General features: G+C 41.9%; 1 protein-coding gene across 1 annotated transcript; it reads left to right on the top strand.

Annotated features, from left to right (window-relative positions):
* The first annotated feature begins 2,110 nt into the window (after window positions 1-2,110).
* LOC144256189 (olfactory receptor 2T3-like) lies at window positions 2,111-3,079 on the top strand. The gene has a single exon (XM_077801261.1). It carries the CDS (start codon window positions 2,111-2,113, stop codon window positions 3,077-3,079), a length of 969 nt encoding a protein of 322 aa, XP_077657387.1.
* Window positions 3,080-19,023: the final 15,944 nt, after the last annotated feature.

The following is a 19,023-nucleotide window of genomic DNA, read 5'->3' as shown; positions in this document are numbered from 1 at the left end:
CAGGTGGCATGGAGAAGGCATGTGGAGTCCCTACCCTTGCTTGATTAGGGTACTGAAGGGAATGCTTGATTGTATTGAAGAGTACTTGAAGCAATTTTGGGGTGGTACACAGAAGCCGTTACAGACTAGGAAGGAGAGAAAAGATAGGACCTTTAATCCTGTCTGGGTTCATACTCTGATTATGTTCTGAGTATATTCTGCATGATCCTGCCTTTCTTAAATTCAGATTTAGTTTATAGAGTGAGGCTTCATAAATATCAAATATGAAAACATGATTTTAAACTGGAAAAAATATTGCTTTTAAAAAATGTGCCATATCCTCCTGAAAAAGATGGAGGTTTGTTGTTTTTTTTTTCTTTTTAATATTTTTTAGTTGTAGATGGACACAATAACTTTATTTTGTTTATTTAGTTTCATGTGGAGCTGGGGATTGAACCCAGGGCTTCATATATGCTAGGCAAGTACTCTATGACTGAACTACAACCCCAGCCCCCAAGATGGAGCATTTTATAGCTTCACCTCAAAAACGGCAAATATGTGCAACCCCCATGTTTCTTGTGAGTGGAAAGTTACAATATACTTGGAAAACAAATCAAAAGCACAACAGCAACAAAATTCAGAAAGACGAACCTCTGGAGAAGCTTAGGACTGCGGATGCCTGGTCAGAGGGCAGGCCAAGCATGGGGTAGATGGATAGATGACAAGTGGTGGCTGCAGGTTCCTCGGTTCCCCCAGAGAGCTGGTCCACGCTTGCTCAGCAGGTGAAGGTCACACAGCAGGTGCTCACCTCAGCTCCCTCAGGTGAAGAAGCTGCTGATGTAACTCCCTACTTGCCTCCTAAATGAACCCAGTTGCCTGGCTTTAGGATGGGGATAGCTACACTGGGCTGCTGTGGTGTAGATTCACTCACTGGAGAGCTGAGGAGTGAAGCACAGGGCTTGCCCTGCCCAAGTTTTCTGAACTCTGCATTGGGAAGGTGACCAGGGAACACTGTGGATGCTGATCCTTGCTGCTGTCTCCTGCATGATTCCCACTTGAACTTTCCTGAAAGCTCACTTTTTCCGCCTGCCCACCGTTCACTGTGTTTTGCTTTGTGTGTACCTGCATCTCGGCTGCTGTGTGACTTTTCTCTGTGTGCTGCTCTGCCCTGGCATTGCAGCAGCCCTGGGCTGACTAGCCTGGGCCAGTCATGGAACTCCCACCCCTCAGTGATCTGCAGCCTGACATCTCCTTAACTCAGAGTGCAGAACAATTGTCCAAATGCCCAGTGTGTTTTCAGCCAGTCAGCTGAACACCTGCAGGTGCATCTCAGGTGAAGCTGTTCCTGAGCAAAGCTGTGGATACCAGGGGAGAACTCTACTGGTCTTCTGAGTGGAATGCAGGGCTAGAGGGTTCCCTGGGACAGGTTGAGGCTGCAGAGCTGAGTTTTAGAACAACTGTTTCCCCTGGTCCTTCAACTACATTCACTCACAGAGTCATTGCACATGGAATTTTGGGCTCTATTTTAGGGGAGGAATGGCATCCTAAGAAGGAAAAAGAAGTGCTTAGTTCGTTTTCAAACTAAATAGTTGGTATTTAGGGCATCTCCAACTTTTATTTCTGCCATTTCTTATACATATCATGTCCCTGCAGGATGGTTAGTGGATTAAAACCCTTAGACTTCATGTGGGTTTTGAGGGTGGCCAGCCATTTCTGCTCCCTGCCCTGCCATGATGGAGACATATGAGGAGAGAATACTGGAGGAGACTACAAGTTTTCAGAAGGTTTGGGGTATGATTTTAGCTCCATTTATATTATTAATGTTGACAGATGCCTTACGGTGACTTCCAGTACTGAGTCCTAGATGAGCCAGCGGGTCCCAAGATTCAGGAGCAGCTTCATCCAGCTTGCTTAATCCAGTTACTTGGGGCTGCACACAGCTTCAGTTCCCTAAGATTTAAACGTAGGATTCCACCTCAGTTTAACCCAGTGTTTAGAGAAAGAGCTCAAGGTACATGTCTTACCCAAGCACACTAGGACAGTCACACAGGTGTGATGGAGGTAAAGTCACAGCCCTCATTGTTCTTAGGTGAAACTACCTGATATATATGCATGCAGGGAAGGAAATTTCATGGAATCAAACTTGAGCACCAGTTTCATCCTTGTGGGGCTCTTTGGGGACACCCCAAATGCCACGCTCCTTTATACTATGACCTTCATCATTTTCTTGATGGCCCTAGTTGGGAACGCTCTCCTCATTCTTCTCATCCACTCAGAGCCCTGCCTCTGGACCCCCATGTACTCCTTCATCAGCCAGCTGTCTCTCATGGATCTCATGTACATCTCTATGACCGTGCCCAAGATGCTGGTGGGCCAGGTCACAGGAGACCATATCATCTCCTCCACAGGCTGTGGGATCCAGATGTTCTTCTACCTGACCCTGGCAGGAGCTGAATGTTTTCTTCTGTCGGCCATGGCCTACGACCGATATGCTGCCATCTGTAGACCTCTGCATTACCCACTGTTGATGAACCACAGGGTCTGCCGGCTGATGGTGTCCGGATGCTGGTTCCTGGGAACACTGGATGGCTTGATGCTTACCCCCATCACCATGAGCTTCTCCTTCTGCAAGTCCAGGAAGATCCTGAGCTTCTTCTGTGAGATCCCTGCCCTGCTGAGGCTCTCCTGCTCGGACGTCTCCCTCTACAAGATGCTCATATACCTGTGCTGCATCCTCATGCTCCTCGTGCCCACCCTGGTCATCTCCAGCTCCTACACCCTCATCCTGCTCCTCATCCGCAGGACAAGCTCAGCCAAGGGCCGCAGGAAGGCGCTGGCCACCTGCTCCTCCCACATGACCGTGGTGTTGCTCTTCTTTGGTGCCACTGTCTACACCTACATGCTCCCCGGCTCCTATCACACAGTGCAGCAGGATATGATGGTGTCAGCCGTCTACACCATCCTCACTCCCTTGCTGAACCCCCTCATCTACAGCCTCCGCAACAAAGACATCACGTTGACTCTGAGGAGCCTGGTTCAGTCAAGGTGGTGCCACCAAAGGGTCGTGAGAGGAAACCTAAGAGGGAGTGCCTGGGAGTGAGCCTGCTTCTCTCCTCTGTCCCTTCTCCTCTCCTGATCTCCCCTGTCTGTTGTCCTTGGGACCCAGGGCCCAATGTGGATCCCTCCCTCAGTCCCACTCCCCTGCCTGGAGCTTCTCCTCCACTCTGCTTATTTATCTTGTTTATCTCAGTGTATTTTACTTCTTGAAATCCATTGAAAATTGTCACTTTAGTTGACCTAGCATCTTTTTCTAACCTCCCTCCATCCTGGGTTCACAGGTAATATCCGTGAGACCTAAGTGCCAGCCTTAGCCTTAACAGAGACTCACTGTGCAGACCTCAGACCTTGTAGAGCCTGGAGGGGCCATTGGCTGCTCCCTCACTCTCGGCTGCTCTGTAAGACATCACTGATCTGTGACAGCCATGTGCTCCCAGCAGTCTGATACCGTGCCTCAATAAGTACAGAGGGGCATAGTTTTCTCAATGTTAAAAGAGCTTTGATTCTTCACATCATGTACAACCACAAGAATGAGCCCTAATTAGAATAAGTTATACTCTGTATATGTATGATATGTCAGAATACACTCTACTGTCATGTATATCTAAAAAGAACCAACTTTTAAAAAGTGAGCTTTATGGGTGTAAACACCAGTGGTTTTAATACTACTGAAAAAATAGTCATTAATATTAAAGTCCAGGGAGATAATAGGTTCATCTAATTTTACAGGATGTAAATAAAAGTGGCTTCATATATAATTCTTTGGAATTTATACTACTGTAGACAGTGGTGTACTGTATTTACATTGACTACAAAAACTGTCTTGGAGGATGGGAATTCAGGAAATTTATACGTCTAAGCAATTTTCTTTTGAATTTATTCATTTATTTTGGTACCAGGGATTGAACCCAGGAGTGCTTAACCACAAAACCACATCCCCAACACATTTTATTTTAAATTATGGGAGAGGGTCTCACTAAGTTGTATAGAGCCTTGCTAAGATTGTTCTGCCTCAGCCTAGCAAGCCAAGCTTTTTTCTTTGAAACTAGGGAAGCCAGTAAAATGATTTTGGACTGGTGACTAGTCTGTGCCCTCCCTGCCAAGTATCATGCTGCCAAGGACATGTCTGTGTGTCTACCAGCACCAGATCACGGTTGCTTTCAAGACCAATACAACATGTGTGTCGAGTGCTTATGGAACATAAGGAGGTAGGAAAACATACATCATCTCTGACTAAGAGGCAAGAAAGTGACCGGAGTCCTGAGGTCATCAGTCATGCCAGGTGGCACCCTGACCTCACCTTATTTACTACCAAGGAAGGGAAGCTGGGTGCTTTGGGACCAGAGCACCATCATCAGGGCTGAAAAGCAGCCTCTGCCAGCCATGGCAGCTCCATACTATGTTTCTAGCTGACCATCACTCCTGCAGGTTTTATTAGGGGAATTTGCCTGAATTGGGTCAAAAGGGTCATCTATGAAGAAAAAGGAGCTTGTCTAAAGGTAGTTAGGTTGCTAGGTGTACAGACTGATGATTAAACTAAATACATAAAAGGAACAAAGCTGATCAAGTGAACACCAGCACTGTAAGTCATCCTAACACCATCAGGGCCTGGTTGGTATCATTGCACTTATTATTTTTTTGCTGGTGTCATTGGGAAGTCCTGTGCAACCATCCATCAAGTTTATGGGATTTTACTTGGCTTTTGTTTTCTTGGTTTTTAACAAGTGTTTTGCTTATCTGTTTACCTTCTGGAGAACAATGTGCAAGGGGAAATGGAAGTCTTTGTTGAAGTTGCAGATGGACTCTGAGGTTTAGATAGAGATGTGAAAGGGGAGGATTCCCAGCTGCCCTCTGAGTTCTAGCCACTGCCACTCAACTAATGAAGAGCCATGTGACCTCTGACAGCCTTTGGTAGCCTGTGACTTTTCTCATGTCATTTTAAGATGAGGAAGAGAAACTTTTTTTTTTTTTTAGAGAGAGAGAGTGAGAGAGGAGAGAGAGAGAGAGAGAGAGAGAGAGAGAGAGAGAGAGAGAGAGAGAGAATTTTTAATATTTATTTTTTAGTTCTCGGCAGACACAACATCTTTGTTGGTATGTGGTGCTGGGGATCGAACCCGGGCTGCAAGCATGCCAGGTGAGCACGCTACTGCTTGAGCCACATCCCAGCAGAAGAGAAACTTCTTAATCAAATTTCCTGAGGAGGAGGTGCCCTGGGCTGCCTTGAACTTAATGTAACAATTAGTTTTTGGAATTATTACAATTATTATTATGCCCTGGAATACCTACCATAGGTGCCCACCCCATGCCAATCAAGTGGTGGGCACCCACAGTGACTGTGCGTGGTTTCTGGAGATCTGCTTTCCGTGGCTTTATACTATTGTGTTTTATGCAGTTGATCCCTGTTGTAAGTACCATGGATTTATTGATTTTTATGTGTAGGATTAAATTGCCTAACTATACCATTATTTATGAATACCTTCTATTGTTGATGAATGTATATGTTGTCTTCAGTTTTTAGCAATTTCAAATAATGCTCCTATCTACATTTTTGTACTTGTGTCCTATTAGCATGATTTTTAAAAATGATTGTTATTAATAATATACTGTCCATTAAAAAAAACTGGAAGAAAGGATTTTGAAAGTTTTTACCATGAGGAAACAATTAGTGTCTAAGGGAATAAAGTTTTGGCTTAATATGAATATTGCATAATGTATACATGTGTCCAACATTACATAGCACCCCATTAATATGTGCATTTTTACTTTTTTTGTAACAGTGCAAGTTAAATTGAAATATTAAAATCATTGTTATTAAGTACATTACACTAATTCAGATAGAACACTATAGTTTATGATATGTTTTACTATTTTTTAAAAATTTATTTGGTACTGGAGGTTGAACCTAAGGACACTTAACCACTGAGCCACATATCCAGAACTCTATATATTTTATTTAGAGACAGGATCTCACTGAGTTGTTTAGGGTCTTGCTAAGTTGAGGCTGGCTTTGAACTCACAGTACTCTTGCCTCAGCCTCCCAAGCCCCTGAGAATACAGGCTTGTGCCACCACACCTGGCCTATTTATTTTATTTTTAATTAACTAATTATAATTCTATAACTTGAAGTACAATGTGGGTTTCAATATTGATTTGTTGTATATCCTAAGATCAATAAGTGAATCCTCATCCAGTGAGAATGGCTATCTTGAAAAAAAAAAAAATAGAAGTAACAAGCCCTGGCAAGGCTGTGAATCACTCCCCTGTTGTAAATTACCTGAAGAAAAATATATTAGGAGTGATTTCTATATAAGCATTTTATTTTTTATAAATGAGGGATTTGAGCACAGACTAACTCTTTCTCTTTAGGCAAGGAATGCATTGGAGTCTAAATCATTTGATACATAGTGACCACATTGGGTTAGTACAGTAACAAACACCATCTATTTCATTCAGAAGATATTTGCTGCAGGGGCTAAGCTACAAAGTAACCAGGACCTAGAGTGAGGATGGTGGAGTAGAAGTGAGTGTGTCAGCCAGGAAGCCAGAGTGTTCCCTCTGTATCTGCTATCTGCTGTGTGCTCCCTGCTGAGCTGGGGAGGAGACTCTGCACTTCCAGGCCTCAGGGAGGTCACCATAGCAACCCTGGGAGCTCATGTCCTGCAGTGCTGCCAGAACTGCAAAAACTGTGTTCTGGGGTGTGGGAACCCAGGGAAATCCCTGTTGCCTCCAGTTGCCACAGACTATCTTCAGAAAGGAAGAAAACATGCAGCTTCTTTCTTCCTCCCACCCTAGAGAATACTCCCTTGGCTGCTACTCACAGTCTTATAGGAAACCAGGTGGCCAAGGAGACAGGATAAGCCATTTGCAGGCTGAAGCCCTTCAGGTCAGGTGGATGCAGCTCAGGAGGCAGCCTGACCAACAGACATTGTGGACCAAGGCTGTCACAAGACCTCCATGTCAGGGGAAATTGATCAGCATTGTTCCAGAACATATACAGGAAAAAAGTTAAGAAGGATTTGGCTGCAAAATGCAAGAGAGTGGGCTTGCTTCTTTCTGTCTGTTTCATCCCAGCTGCTATGATGTAGTGTACACTCAACAGTTTGTAGTTTGAAGGCAAAGTATAATGTGAGTCTGGTGGGGGGGGGGAGGGCAGAGGTTGGGTAATTGATTGAAAATTTTCCACTAAATCGGTCGTATTTTCAGTATTCTACAATCTGCAGGCCGGTTTTGAAAATAAAAGCAAAAACATCAAAATTCAATGCAACACTAAAGCAAACAAGATGATCACTGAATGACAGGAAACAAGGAGCACAAACAGGGATTAAGAGAGTCAGGAGGAGCTGCTAGAAAGACCCCCCTCCGGGTCCCCACAGCACTGACAGGGGTGATACTTTTGACACATCCATTGAACTCTGAGTATTAGTTTCCATATATGGGGAGATAACAATATATCACACAATTTTCTGGGAGATTAAATGAAGATACACACACTTAGGACAGTTCTTTTTATACACTGAACAAGGACTAAGGCTGTGTCTTAACTGAATACATTTCATCAATCAGACCTTATAGACAATGTGGGATTTGAGATGATTTAACATTGGTAAAGGTTTTGATTCTAACAAATACAGATATAGAATATAGATATAGAACAGTATGAGAATGATCCAGAACTGTGCCAGAGAGCTCTGTTGCTTCCTTAGCTCTAACTGCAATGTCCTCCACGTCCCAGAGGACAACAGGCAACTCCCATCCAATCTCTTGTGACTACCTACACCAGGGGTAATGTCACTCTCCTCTTCCTGGTGACTTAGCCAAGCCACACTCCCTGGCCATCTGGGTGAGGTACATCATTCTCTAAGGTGAGTTCAGATAAGCAAGTGGCACTGGAACTCAGGACCATTGCTGTGAGGGTCTTGCTCACCTGCTGTTGAAGTATGCTATTAGGTCCTGACAGCATTTCTCCATTTTTCTCTATCATCTGTTTTTCTGAAGAAAAGAAATGTGTTTGCATCTTAAAACTTTCATGTAGTATTTTTTTTAATTGTAACATCTTAAGAAATGTATTTTTATTTTCAATTATTTAGGGACATAAGAGTATGTATTTCTTTTTAATGTTTTGAATGGCAGTAGGATGCTGATGGTGTATAGAGAACTGAGGAGGTTATGTTAAGGGGAAAATGTGTGAGTGTATGGGGTTAATAATCTATCTAAGCAACTTTGGAGAAGAACTCTAATGAATAGACAAGAGATAATTTAGGGAAGAATGCATAAAATCAAATACCTATATGTATTTAGAAAATTACCCAAAGTAAAAGTAGGAGTTTGAAAGTGGGAGGGAGGAAGAAAAATAAAAAGGAATGAAAGAGAAGAAAGAGAAAAAATAGAAAAGGAGAAAGAAAATAAGAAAAAAGGGGGGAGGGGCTTATGTGATTCCTCTACATTATATTATTCTGGTGATTCAGTTGTTAAAGTCCTATTTTATGCAAAGTTCTTGGTTTCACTTATGTTGGGGTTAAGAAGGGGAAGGGTAGAGGAGAATGGATGAGAATAGACAAAATAAATCTCTTAGAATTTTGTTTTCTTTTCTTCCAGTAGGTGGCACTGTCTATTCCTAGCTTGAGTCTCTACCCTCAGGGTGGTGGAGGTAACCAGTGTGAGAGGGCTTGAGCTTCTGCCTGGAGCCTCCCTGCTCTTAGTCTCTCTGAGTTGGAAACCAGGTGCCTGTACAGCTGCAGTTCTGTGTTGATAGCCAAGTCCCCCCAAAAAGATTGTGAGAAAGGCTTTGAGTTATCACATCTGGGGGTAGGGGAATTGGAAAGCAGGTACCTGATCAGCCACAGAACCATGCTGATAGCCACACCCTCTGATAAAAGGTGAGAAAGGTTTTCCAAGATGGATTTCATCAGTTTCCCAAGTTGGGTGTTTGGTGCAGTGGGGAGGTGTTGGGGTGACCTTGTTCTGTGGCCAGAACTCATCTGGTAACCTGCGTGGGAGCAGAGCATAGTCTGGCAATCTACAGTTCTATAGATTTGCTGATTTTCTATTTCTGATCTGCCTCTTGTGGTCCACCCAGTTGTTCAGACTGCAGGTTTGGGGGCCTGCGTCTGTGATCTTACCGGCAAGCAAAGCCTCTGCGTTCTGCGCCACTCTGGTGGAATCTGCTAAAGATTTACTGTATGGTGTCCTGTCACATGCTCTGAGATATAGTTTTTCATCAAGGCAGGACCCTGTGAAGAAACCTTTTGACTGTTGTCTCGGATTCGTGAGCAGAACTGCCAGAAGCGGTATCTCCTCTACTCCACTATCTTGGCTCCGCACCTTGTCTACCCCCCTGAAGTTGAACATATTTTCATATATTTGTTGATTGATTGTATATCTTCTGTGAAGTGTCTGTTCATTTCCTTAGCCCATTTATTGATTGGGTTATTTATTCTTTGGATGTTGAGTTTTTGAGTTCTTTATATATCCTGATAATAAACGCTTTCTGCCATGCGACCAGCCAGCAAGCTTCATAAAAGAGGTTCAAAGCATAGAAATTAACTAGTGAGTTTTAAAATTAAAGAGACATATTCTCATTACTTTTAATGTCTAGATCTGGAGATGGCTTTTCCTAGCTCCTGCCTCCAGCCACCTAATGTGGTGGTGAGGTTTACCCAGGAGGCTAGCGAGAGAGAACATACCAGGGAGTGAGCTTTATTGGGGAACAAATAATTCAAGGGAAAATCCCATCCAATGTAGGTAGAGGGGGGGCAGCATTCCAAAGTCAGGGTCAGTGACTGGTCTTTGGGTCAGTGGCCACCACACCTCCCTGCAGACAAGCCCTCCCACCTGGGACAGGGTGGGGAAGGCTCTGACACAGTTGTCTAAGCACCTCTCACCCAGTCAGGGAGGTAACTCAAATCACGTGTGAGAATGGCTTACCACATATTCCCCCTTTTTGCTTTTAAATATCAGGCGATGATTTACTCTCTCCAGTCTTTGCACTCTCGCTGTGAAGACTTGCCATCCTATAATTATAACACAAAAAAAGATTTAACAGCAGAGAGAACAATCCAATAATGTACCAGGCTGAGTGTTTAAGAATATTTCTAGGGTTAAATCCATTTAACTCCTTCAATATTTGGTTAGCCAAAGAAGGAGGACCTGAAAAATCAGCTCTATTATTTTGAATATCTTGGATATGGTGATGGAGTTCTAAAAGATCCAAGCTATTATTATTATTTTGCCAAATACCTAACAAATAGTTCTTAACCTTCTCTCAATCCCAGAGAGAAGCATTGTACTTGACAGCTGCAATACACACACATATTTATAATTTGCAAGGCATTTAAGACTTTCCTTAAACTTTAAAGCCAAAAGTTCATTACCTGTATTTATAACCGTGGCCTCTAAGGCATTTAACTTAGTCTCAATCCTTTCAACAATATTTACTTGATTGCGCAGAGCCTTGGAAGTATTTTGGGCTGAATTATTAAGAAATTTTGCAGGGTGGGGGATGTGGCTCAGCAGTGGTGCACTCGCCTGGCATGCCTGCAGCCCGGGTTCGATCCTCAGCACCACATACAAACAAGGATGTTGTATCCACCAAGAACTAAAAAATAAAAATATTGAAAGTTCTCTCTCTCTTTCTCTCTCTCTCTCTCTCTCTCTCTCTCTCTCTCTCTCTCCTCTCACTCTCTCTTAATAAAAAAAGAAATTTTGCATGTTGAACATTTTGAAATAAAGTTTTTGAGGCTGTGACCGTGGATGCAATGAAAGAAACCAGTGCTAAAACACCAACAATTGTAATTCCAATAGCACGTTTAGGTCTCGCTAGCTGGGTACGAATTTTCTGTAAGACTTGAAAACAAGCATCAGCATACCATGGCTCTGAAATATTAGCAGGCAATAAAACAAAAGAGGGCTGATGAAGTATCAGCACTCCTTTTCCTCTATTATACCTGATAATAATTGGTTAGGTTACATTTGTTATATGTAACAATATATCTGTCATCTATCCATTTAAATTTTACATTTCCAATAATCAAAACGTAAGGTGATTGGACACAGGCTCCTAAGCCATAGCAAGATCCCTCCTTACAGCTCTTGCCAACAAATTTTGGTAAAGGATTTTCTGTAAAATGTAAGAATTCTGAGGCAGCAATTAAGCACCAAACATCTTTTTGAATACCACCCTCACTGTAAGTGAAAATATTACTAACAAATCCTGCAGGTGTCATAGCAGAATTTTTTCATAATTGTCTCTTATCAATTTTTGGAGACCAGTCTAAAATATACCCACTATCTTTAGACACCTTATGTTGTACTGGCAAGGTATTTACACAACCTATCCATCTAGGAATGGTGCCAATCTCAATAGTAGAACTATTTGGACAGTAAGGTATTCATGGAGGTTTTGCAGAAATGACTGGTTTGTTATGGGAAAGTCCCATCTTAATCACTGATCTAGTATAAGGTTTTAAGTCTCCATAAATAGTACGATTAGTCAGTCTAGGTCTCCCAACAGCTGTCTTTTCCTCAAATGATACTCTCAGACAGCCAGCATGTTTATTGTGGGACCAACACAAAGGTAATTGGGCACTGTAGCCAGAATAATTAAATCTAGTCATATGATTGGGAGTAATATGAGTATCTATAAATCCTCCCATCATAAATGAGTCATTAGTAAACACTGGACTGGATTCTCCAGTCCACACAGCTGGATGTACCAGGGGTGGATCTGGGAAATACATCTAGTAAGTGTCTGCTCAACTCCCTTTTACCTGACAGCCCAGCAGGGCAATCACTGTAGCTACCATCATCAATGGAGTCTTGTTTCTTCCTAGGAGTTGAATTATTCGCAAAGCCTGTGTTTTAAGCTTCTTCACGTCCTCCTATGAGATCAGCTTTTCAGCTAGGTCATGTTGATTCCTCTTCATCCTTCTTCGATAACTCTTTCTTTTGAATCGGAGCTTGTCTGGGTCAATCTGCATTCGTTTGAATCTCGGTTCTATGATTGTGCGTTCAGGCACACAGATACGACGGAAAGCACCTTCTGGAAAAATATAAGCATGACCTCTGCCCCACATAATCACTGGATCTGGGCCTTTCCATTGACCAGTCTGTAAGTTTTTCCACCAAACTCTGCCTAAAGGGCCTGTTGTTGTGGAAGACATATGTCTCCCAGCTGCAGTGTGACCTTCTGCTTCACAATTTAAAACATTTAAAACAAAGAAGACATGGTTGAGGCTATTTTGGGGAGTCATAAACCTATCCCCCCCTTTTAATTTTTGTAATTGCAGCTTAATAGATAAATGAGCCCGTTCCACAATGGCTTGACCTTGGGGGGTATACAGAATTCCTGTTTTAATTTGAAATTCTTGGCAAAATTGTTGAAAAGAAGAGCTTGTGTAAGCTGGTGCATTATCTGTTTTAATCTGTAAAGGGCATCCTAACACAGCAAAGGCTGCTAGGCAATGAGAAATTACCTGTTGAGTATTTTCTTTTGTACGTGCTGTGGCAAAAATAAATCTGGACTGTGTATCAACTATCACATGTACATACATTGCTTACCGAATTGAGGAATATGAGTTATATCCATTTGCGATATTTGATTTGGTTTTAATCCTCAGGGATTTACCCCTGATGGCAGAGATGGAGAGTGAATAACACACTTAGGGCAATTACTTACAATTTGACGAGCTTGTTCTCTGGTAATATTAATTTTTTTTACGTAACCTAGAAGCATTCTGATGATGTAAGGAATGTGAAGCTTGTGTATGATCATAGGGAGACATCTGTTGACAAAGAGCTACAAATTTATCAATCTTGTCTTTACCTGAACCTAAAGGTCCTGGAAGATAAATGTGAGCCCATATATGTCCTATGAAACATGGGTATTTTCGCATTTTACTGCCTTTTGTAGATTATGAAATAATTTAAATCACTCTTGTGATGAAGTATATCCAATAACTGAAGTTTCAATATTTTTGGTAACTCTGACTGCATATGAATTGTCAGAATAAATATTAATAGGCTCATTTGTAAAGTAATTTAAGGCACAGATGAGAGCTTGAAGCTCCGCTTTTGGGCAGAAGTATATGAAGTTTGTATTACCTCTGTGTGAACATGAGTATAAAAACCTGCTTTACCTGAGCTTGAACCATCAGTGAACACCGATAGGGCTCCATCTATGGGCTGGGCATGTACAATTTTTGGAAAAATAAGCAGTGTTTATGATGCAAATTGAATAATTTTATCACGAGGGTAATAACTATCTATCTGACCAGGAAAATCAGCAAAAGCTATCTGCCATAAGCTAGAAGTTTGAAAAAGCCAGGCTGGGGATGTGGCTCAAGCGGTAGCATGCTCGCCTGGCATGTGTGTGGCCCGGGTTCGATCCTCAGCACCACATACCAACAAAGGTGTTGTGTCCGCCGAGAACTAGAAAATAAATATTAAAAATTCTCTCTCTCTCTCCTCTCTCACTCTCTCTTTAAAAAAAAAGCCAATTATTTTGTTGAACAGAAAATGGAATAATAATAATATCAGGTTCAGATCCAATTAATTGTAAAACTCTCATTCTACCTATAATTACTAATTGAGCAATAGAGTCATGAAAAGGAATTAATGTTTTTTGGGGGGGAGTGGGCTAAATAAATCCACTCAATAACTCCCAATCTTTGCCATATTGCTCCCATTATTGTTTACACAGTTGGAAATATTAATAAATACACTATTTCTTTAGGATTAACCCTAGTAAGTTGTGCATTTTTAATTGCACTTTCAACCTTTTTTTAAAGCTGTTCTAGCCTCTATTGTCAGCTGACATGGAGAGGTTGGGGAAGGATTTCCTTGTAATATCTGACTTAAATCAGCAGTAGTTAGTTTTAAGGATGGCCTCAGCCAATTAATATCTCCTAATAATTTTTGAAAGTCATTAAGGGTATGTAACTCCTTAACCTTTATCTGAAGATTTTAAGGATGGATTGTGCATCCTTAAATTATCTGACCTAAATATTGAAAGGGAGGCATTTTTTGTATCTTTTGAGGAGCAATACATAAACCCGTTGCTGTAAGTGAAGCCTCTAATTAAGTAAAAATTTCTGAAAGTACTTTGGATTAGCATGAGCCAATAATATATCATCGATAAAATGAATAATATATTGCATCAGGAAAGTTATTTCTTATAGGAACTATTGCCTGACCTACATATTTTTGGTATAATGTAGGACTGTTATGCATTCCTTGGGGGAGGACCTTCCAGCAATATCTCTTAACAGGTTCTTTAAAATTAATTGCTGGGACAGTGAAGGCAAATTTTTCACAATCTTCAGGATGTAACCTTATTGAGAAAAAACAATCTTTTAGATCTATTATCATCAACCTATAGTTTAAAGGGATGGCTGTTGGGGAAGGAAGTCCTGGCTGTAATGATCCCATAGGCTGAATTGTATGATTTATCACCCTTAAATCCTGTAGTAATCTCCAATTACCTGACTTTTTCTTAATAACAAAAATGGGGGTGTTCCTGAAAGGGTAAAGTTTCTAAGGTGGAAAGCTTGAATGTAAAAGATTAGGTATTATTAAATTCCTCTGTTACACCCAGAACTTGGAATTCCTGAGATAGTTAAAACAACGCCCTACTGGCCATTTAGCCTAGGGCCCTGTGCAGTTCATCACAGGGCCCGAACCAATCAGTTTGAATGTGTAACCTGCATACGAATGACCAATCACCCCTGCCCGACCTGTTCCCACCAATCACGTCCCCGCGCCTCATGATGATTTGTTCTGATGTATGCAAAGCCCACTGCCCTCTCCAAAAAGTGTACTTAAGCTCCACCTGACCTCCATTCTGGACTCTGGGCTGCTCTCCCTTCTTGAGTAAGCACGGAGCCCCAGCACGCTGGAATGGATCCCCAGTGAATCCCCTTTTGCCAGTTGCATGGAGTAAGTCTCTTGTGTGGTCTCTCCCTCCGACGCTCCACTGGACCCCCCTTACATTCCAAGGACTAAGCGTTCCTTCTATATGACCAGCCTGAAGTTGTTCCTCAACTAACCTATAAATTATCTTTAGTTTTCCCCCTGAGATGGGTCTCTGAGAAATCCATATAGGTTCCTCTGTAAGCCAGGTGATCTTTTCAGCTGTCTTTTGGATCGGGGAAACACTCAGGGCCCCTAGTAAAAATTTTGGTTTGTAGTATTTACTAATCTCTGTCTAGGAGGCTGGTTTGCAAGCAGATACTCTCTTTGAAAGGTTCCCTTATTATCTCCAGGAAGAAACCCTTGATTAACTTCCTCAATTCTTGTTTGTTAATTTGCTCAAAAACAGCGAAAAGTTGGTATTTGCTAATATCCTCCCCGGCTTCTTGCACTTTTCTAATACCTCACTGGAACCAGGTAAGAAAAGTCACTGCTAACTCAGAGTACCTGTTAAATTTTGTCTTTTTAACAGACAATGGCCGAATTCTAATAGCCTGGGAAGGCAGTGTTAAATGCAGTCTATTGAAATTTCCCTGCAAGTCCTGGATTTCATTGTCTGATTCCTCTCCTTCAGACTACAACTTATCGGTAGAATCTCTGCTGTTGCCATCTTGAACTTGGGCTTGTAAGCCATGTGGGAGAGAAAGGCTTTCTATCTCTCTAGGAATCTCTTCAGGACTTTCCTCTCTGGGAGGAGAACCCTCTATCCCTCCAGAGGCCTCCTCTCTTTGACCTTCATCTCTATGATCTTCCTCCAGGCTAGTCTGGCTCTGTTCAGGCAAGCTTACACTTTTTACTTTCAGTTTTGCTCCCAGGCCTTTTATCTTTAACCAGCTGAAAGGAAAGGAGATTTCCTTAGCCTCAGGCAGTTTTTCCATTTGAATAGATTTAATGGCTCTCTGAATACCTTTCAATAGATCTTCAGGGGGTCATGGACTATGGCCCATGTAATCAAAGAGACAAATTTCTAAAGCAGTCTAAACCTTTTGTATATTTTCAAAATTTCCAGGTAATTCATTAGAAAGGCAGATTCTATGTAATTTCCTTCCTAATTTGTCCCAAGTATGTAAATTTGGTGAATCTTGGTCACAAAACCAAGGACAAAATTTATCTACAACCTTTAAGAATTATAGCAATTGAATCTTTTTTATTTGCTTTCCCTTCTGATTAATTATTGTCTCTAAAATAGTCAAGTACATGTCCTTATCAGTAGAAGTGTAAGGGTCCCGCGAAGTGTCCGAGGAAGAGACCACACAAGAGACTGGCTTCATGCAATTGGCAAAAGGGGATTTATTGATTCAGCATGCTGAGGTTCCAGGCTCACTCAGGAAGATACAGCAGCCCAGAGCCCAGAACAGAGGTCAAGCAGAGCTTGCATACACTTTTTGAGGAGGGCAGGGGGTTTGCATACATCAGAACAAATCATCATGAGGCACGGAAAAATTGAACAACAACTCTGAGACATGATTAGTACATTCATTGGCAGGAACAGGCTGGGCAGGGGTAATTGGTCACTTCCAAGCGGGGTACACATTCAAACTGATTGGTTTTGGGGCCTGGATGCCTACGTTCCGAGCTACTCAGAGCCCTTAGCTATTAAACAGGAGGAATATTTACTGGGCAGTTCGGGTATTGTCCTAAAAGAGGATTTTAACAATACCTGGTCCTTTTACTTTTTAACTCAGTCCCTGCAGCTTGGAAACTTTACAATGCCCAGTCTCTTACACTTTAACTCAGGGTTTGTGGCTTAGAAACAGCCTAGAAATTTTACCCTTACAGAAGTCGAATTTCCCACTATTAATAATTTTAAAGTCTCCTTTGCTTCAGTACCTGCCTGGTACTTCCATGAGCCCAAAAATGTCACCAATTCCTTATTTCTATAATGCGCTCCCTAACTCAACCTAGTCAATTTAACATGCCCCCTCCTGGGTGCCACTTCTGCCACATGACCAGCACGCAAGCTTCATAAAAGAGGTTCAAAGCATAGAAATTAACTAGAGAGTTTTAAAATTAAAGAGACATATATATTCTCATTACCTTTAATGCCCAGCTCTGGAGATGGCTTCTCTAGCTCCCGCCTCCAGCCACCTAATGCAAGGTTTACCCAAGAGGCTAGCAAGATAGAGAGAGGGGGGAGAGAGAGAGAGAGAGAGAGAGAGAGAGAGAGAGAGAGAGAAGAGAGAGAGAACACGCCAGGAGTGAGCTTTATTGGAGAAAAAAAAATTCAAGGGAAAAATCCCATCCAATGAAGGTCGAGGGGGGCAACATTCCATTCCAAGGTCACAAGGTCAGGGTCAGTGATTGGTCTTCAGGTCAGTGGCCAGGCACACCTCCCCACGGACAAGCCCTCACACCTGGGACAGGGTGGGGAATGCTCTGACACAGTTGTCTAAGCACCTCTCACCCAGCCAGGGAGGTAACTCATATCCCATGCGAGAATGGCTTCACACAGCGCTTTATCTAATGTGTGTGTAGTAAAGATATTCTCCCACTCTGAGGGCTCTCTCTTCATATTATTGATTGTTTCCTTTGCTGTGAAGAAGCTTTTAAGTTTGAATCCATTCCATTATTAATTCTTGATTTTATTTCATGCTCTTTAGGACTCTTGTTAAGGAAGGCAGGACCTAATCCAACATGATGAAGATTTGGACCTACTTTTTCTTCTATTAGGCACAGGGTCTCTGGTCTAATTTCTAGGTCCTTGATCCACTTTGATTTGAGTTTTGTGCAAGGTGAGATATAGTGGTTTAACTTCAATTTGCTGCATATGGATTTCCAGTTTTCCCAGCACCATTTGTTGACGAGGCTATTGTTTTGCTAATGTATGCTTTTGGCACCTTAGTTAAGAGTGAGATAACTGCATTTATGTGGGGTTTTTCTCTATGTATTCTATTTTGCACCATTGGTCTACATGTCTATTTTGGTGTCCATAGCATGCTGCTTTTTGTTCCTATAGATCTGTAGTATAGTTTAAGGTCTGGTATTTTGATGCCTCTTACTCACTTTTCTTGCTAAGGATGCTTTGGATATTCTCTGGGTCTTATTTTTCCAAATGAATTTCATGATTGCTTTTTCTATTTCTATGAAGTATGTTATTGAGATTTTAATTGGGATCACATTAAATCTGTATAAGGCTTTTTGTAGTATGGCCATTTTGACCATATTAATTCTCCCTATCGAAGAACATGGGAGATCTTTTCATCTTCTAAGATCTTCTTCAATTTCTTTCTTTACTGTTCTGTAGTTTTCATTGTATAGGATTTCATCTCTTTTATTAAATTGATTACCAAATCTTTTTTTTCTTGAGGCTATTGTGAATGATATAGTTTTCCAATTTCTCTTCAGAGGATTCATCACTGATGTATAGAAATGCATTTGATTTATGGGTATTTATTTTTATATCCTGCTATATAGCTGAATTCATTTATCAATTCTAATTGTTTTCTGGTAGAGATTTGGATCCTCTATGTATAGAATCATGCCATCAGCAAATAGTGATAGTTTGAGTTCCTCTTTTCCTATTCATATCCCTTTAATTTCTTTCATCTATAGCTCTGTAGATAGTTCAAACTGTACTACAGTTTAAAGAGACAGTTTAAACTACAGTACAGTTTAAACTCTGGCTAGAGTTTCAAGGACTACCTTGACTAGAAGTGGTGAGAGAGGGCATCCTTGTCCTGTTCCAGTCCTGAGAGGAAATGCTTTCAATCAGAAATGCGCTTTCATGTGGAAGATGTACTAGGTCCTCCACTCTCTGCCCCCACAGCACATGTGGGATGTCCCTTGGGAAGGTGGGGGTCCTCTCCCAAGGCTGCCCCACCTGGCAGATGGCCTAGTTCCCCTGCAGAGGTCGTATCAGGGAATGGGATGAGCAGCCACCCAGCTGGCTCATAGCCAGTGGCAGGGGAGGCAGATGTGGGCAGCCTAAGGTCCTCAGCAGCTGCCTGGGTATTGCTGCCTCCCACCTGCTCCTTCCTGAACAGGCTGCTCAACCAGGACCAAGACCAAGGGCCTGGAGCACCA

This window comes from Urocitellus parryii, chromosome 7, assembly GCF_045843805.1.
Source record: "Urocitellus parryii isolate mUroPar1 chromosome 7, mUroPar1.hap1, whole genome shotgun sequence".
In the NCBI taxonomy this organism is placed as follows: domain Eukaryota; kingdom Metazoa; phylum Chordata; class Mammalia; order Rodentia; family Sciuridae; genus Urocitellus; species Urocitellus parryii.
This window is presented reverse-complemented; position numbering and strand designations above follow the sequence as displayed.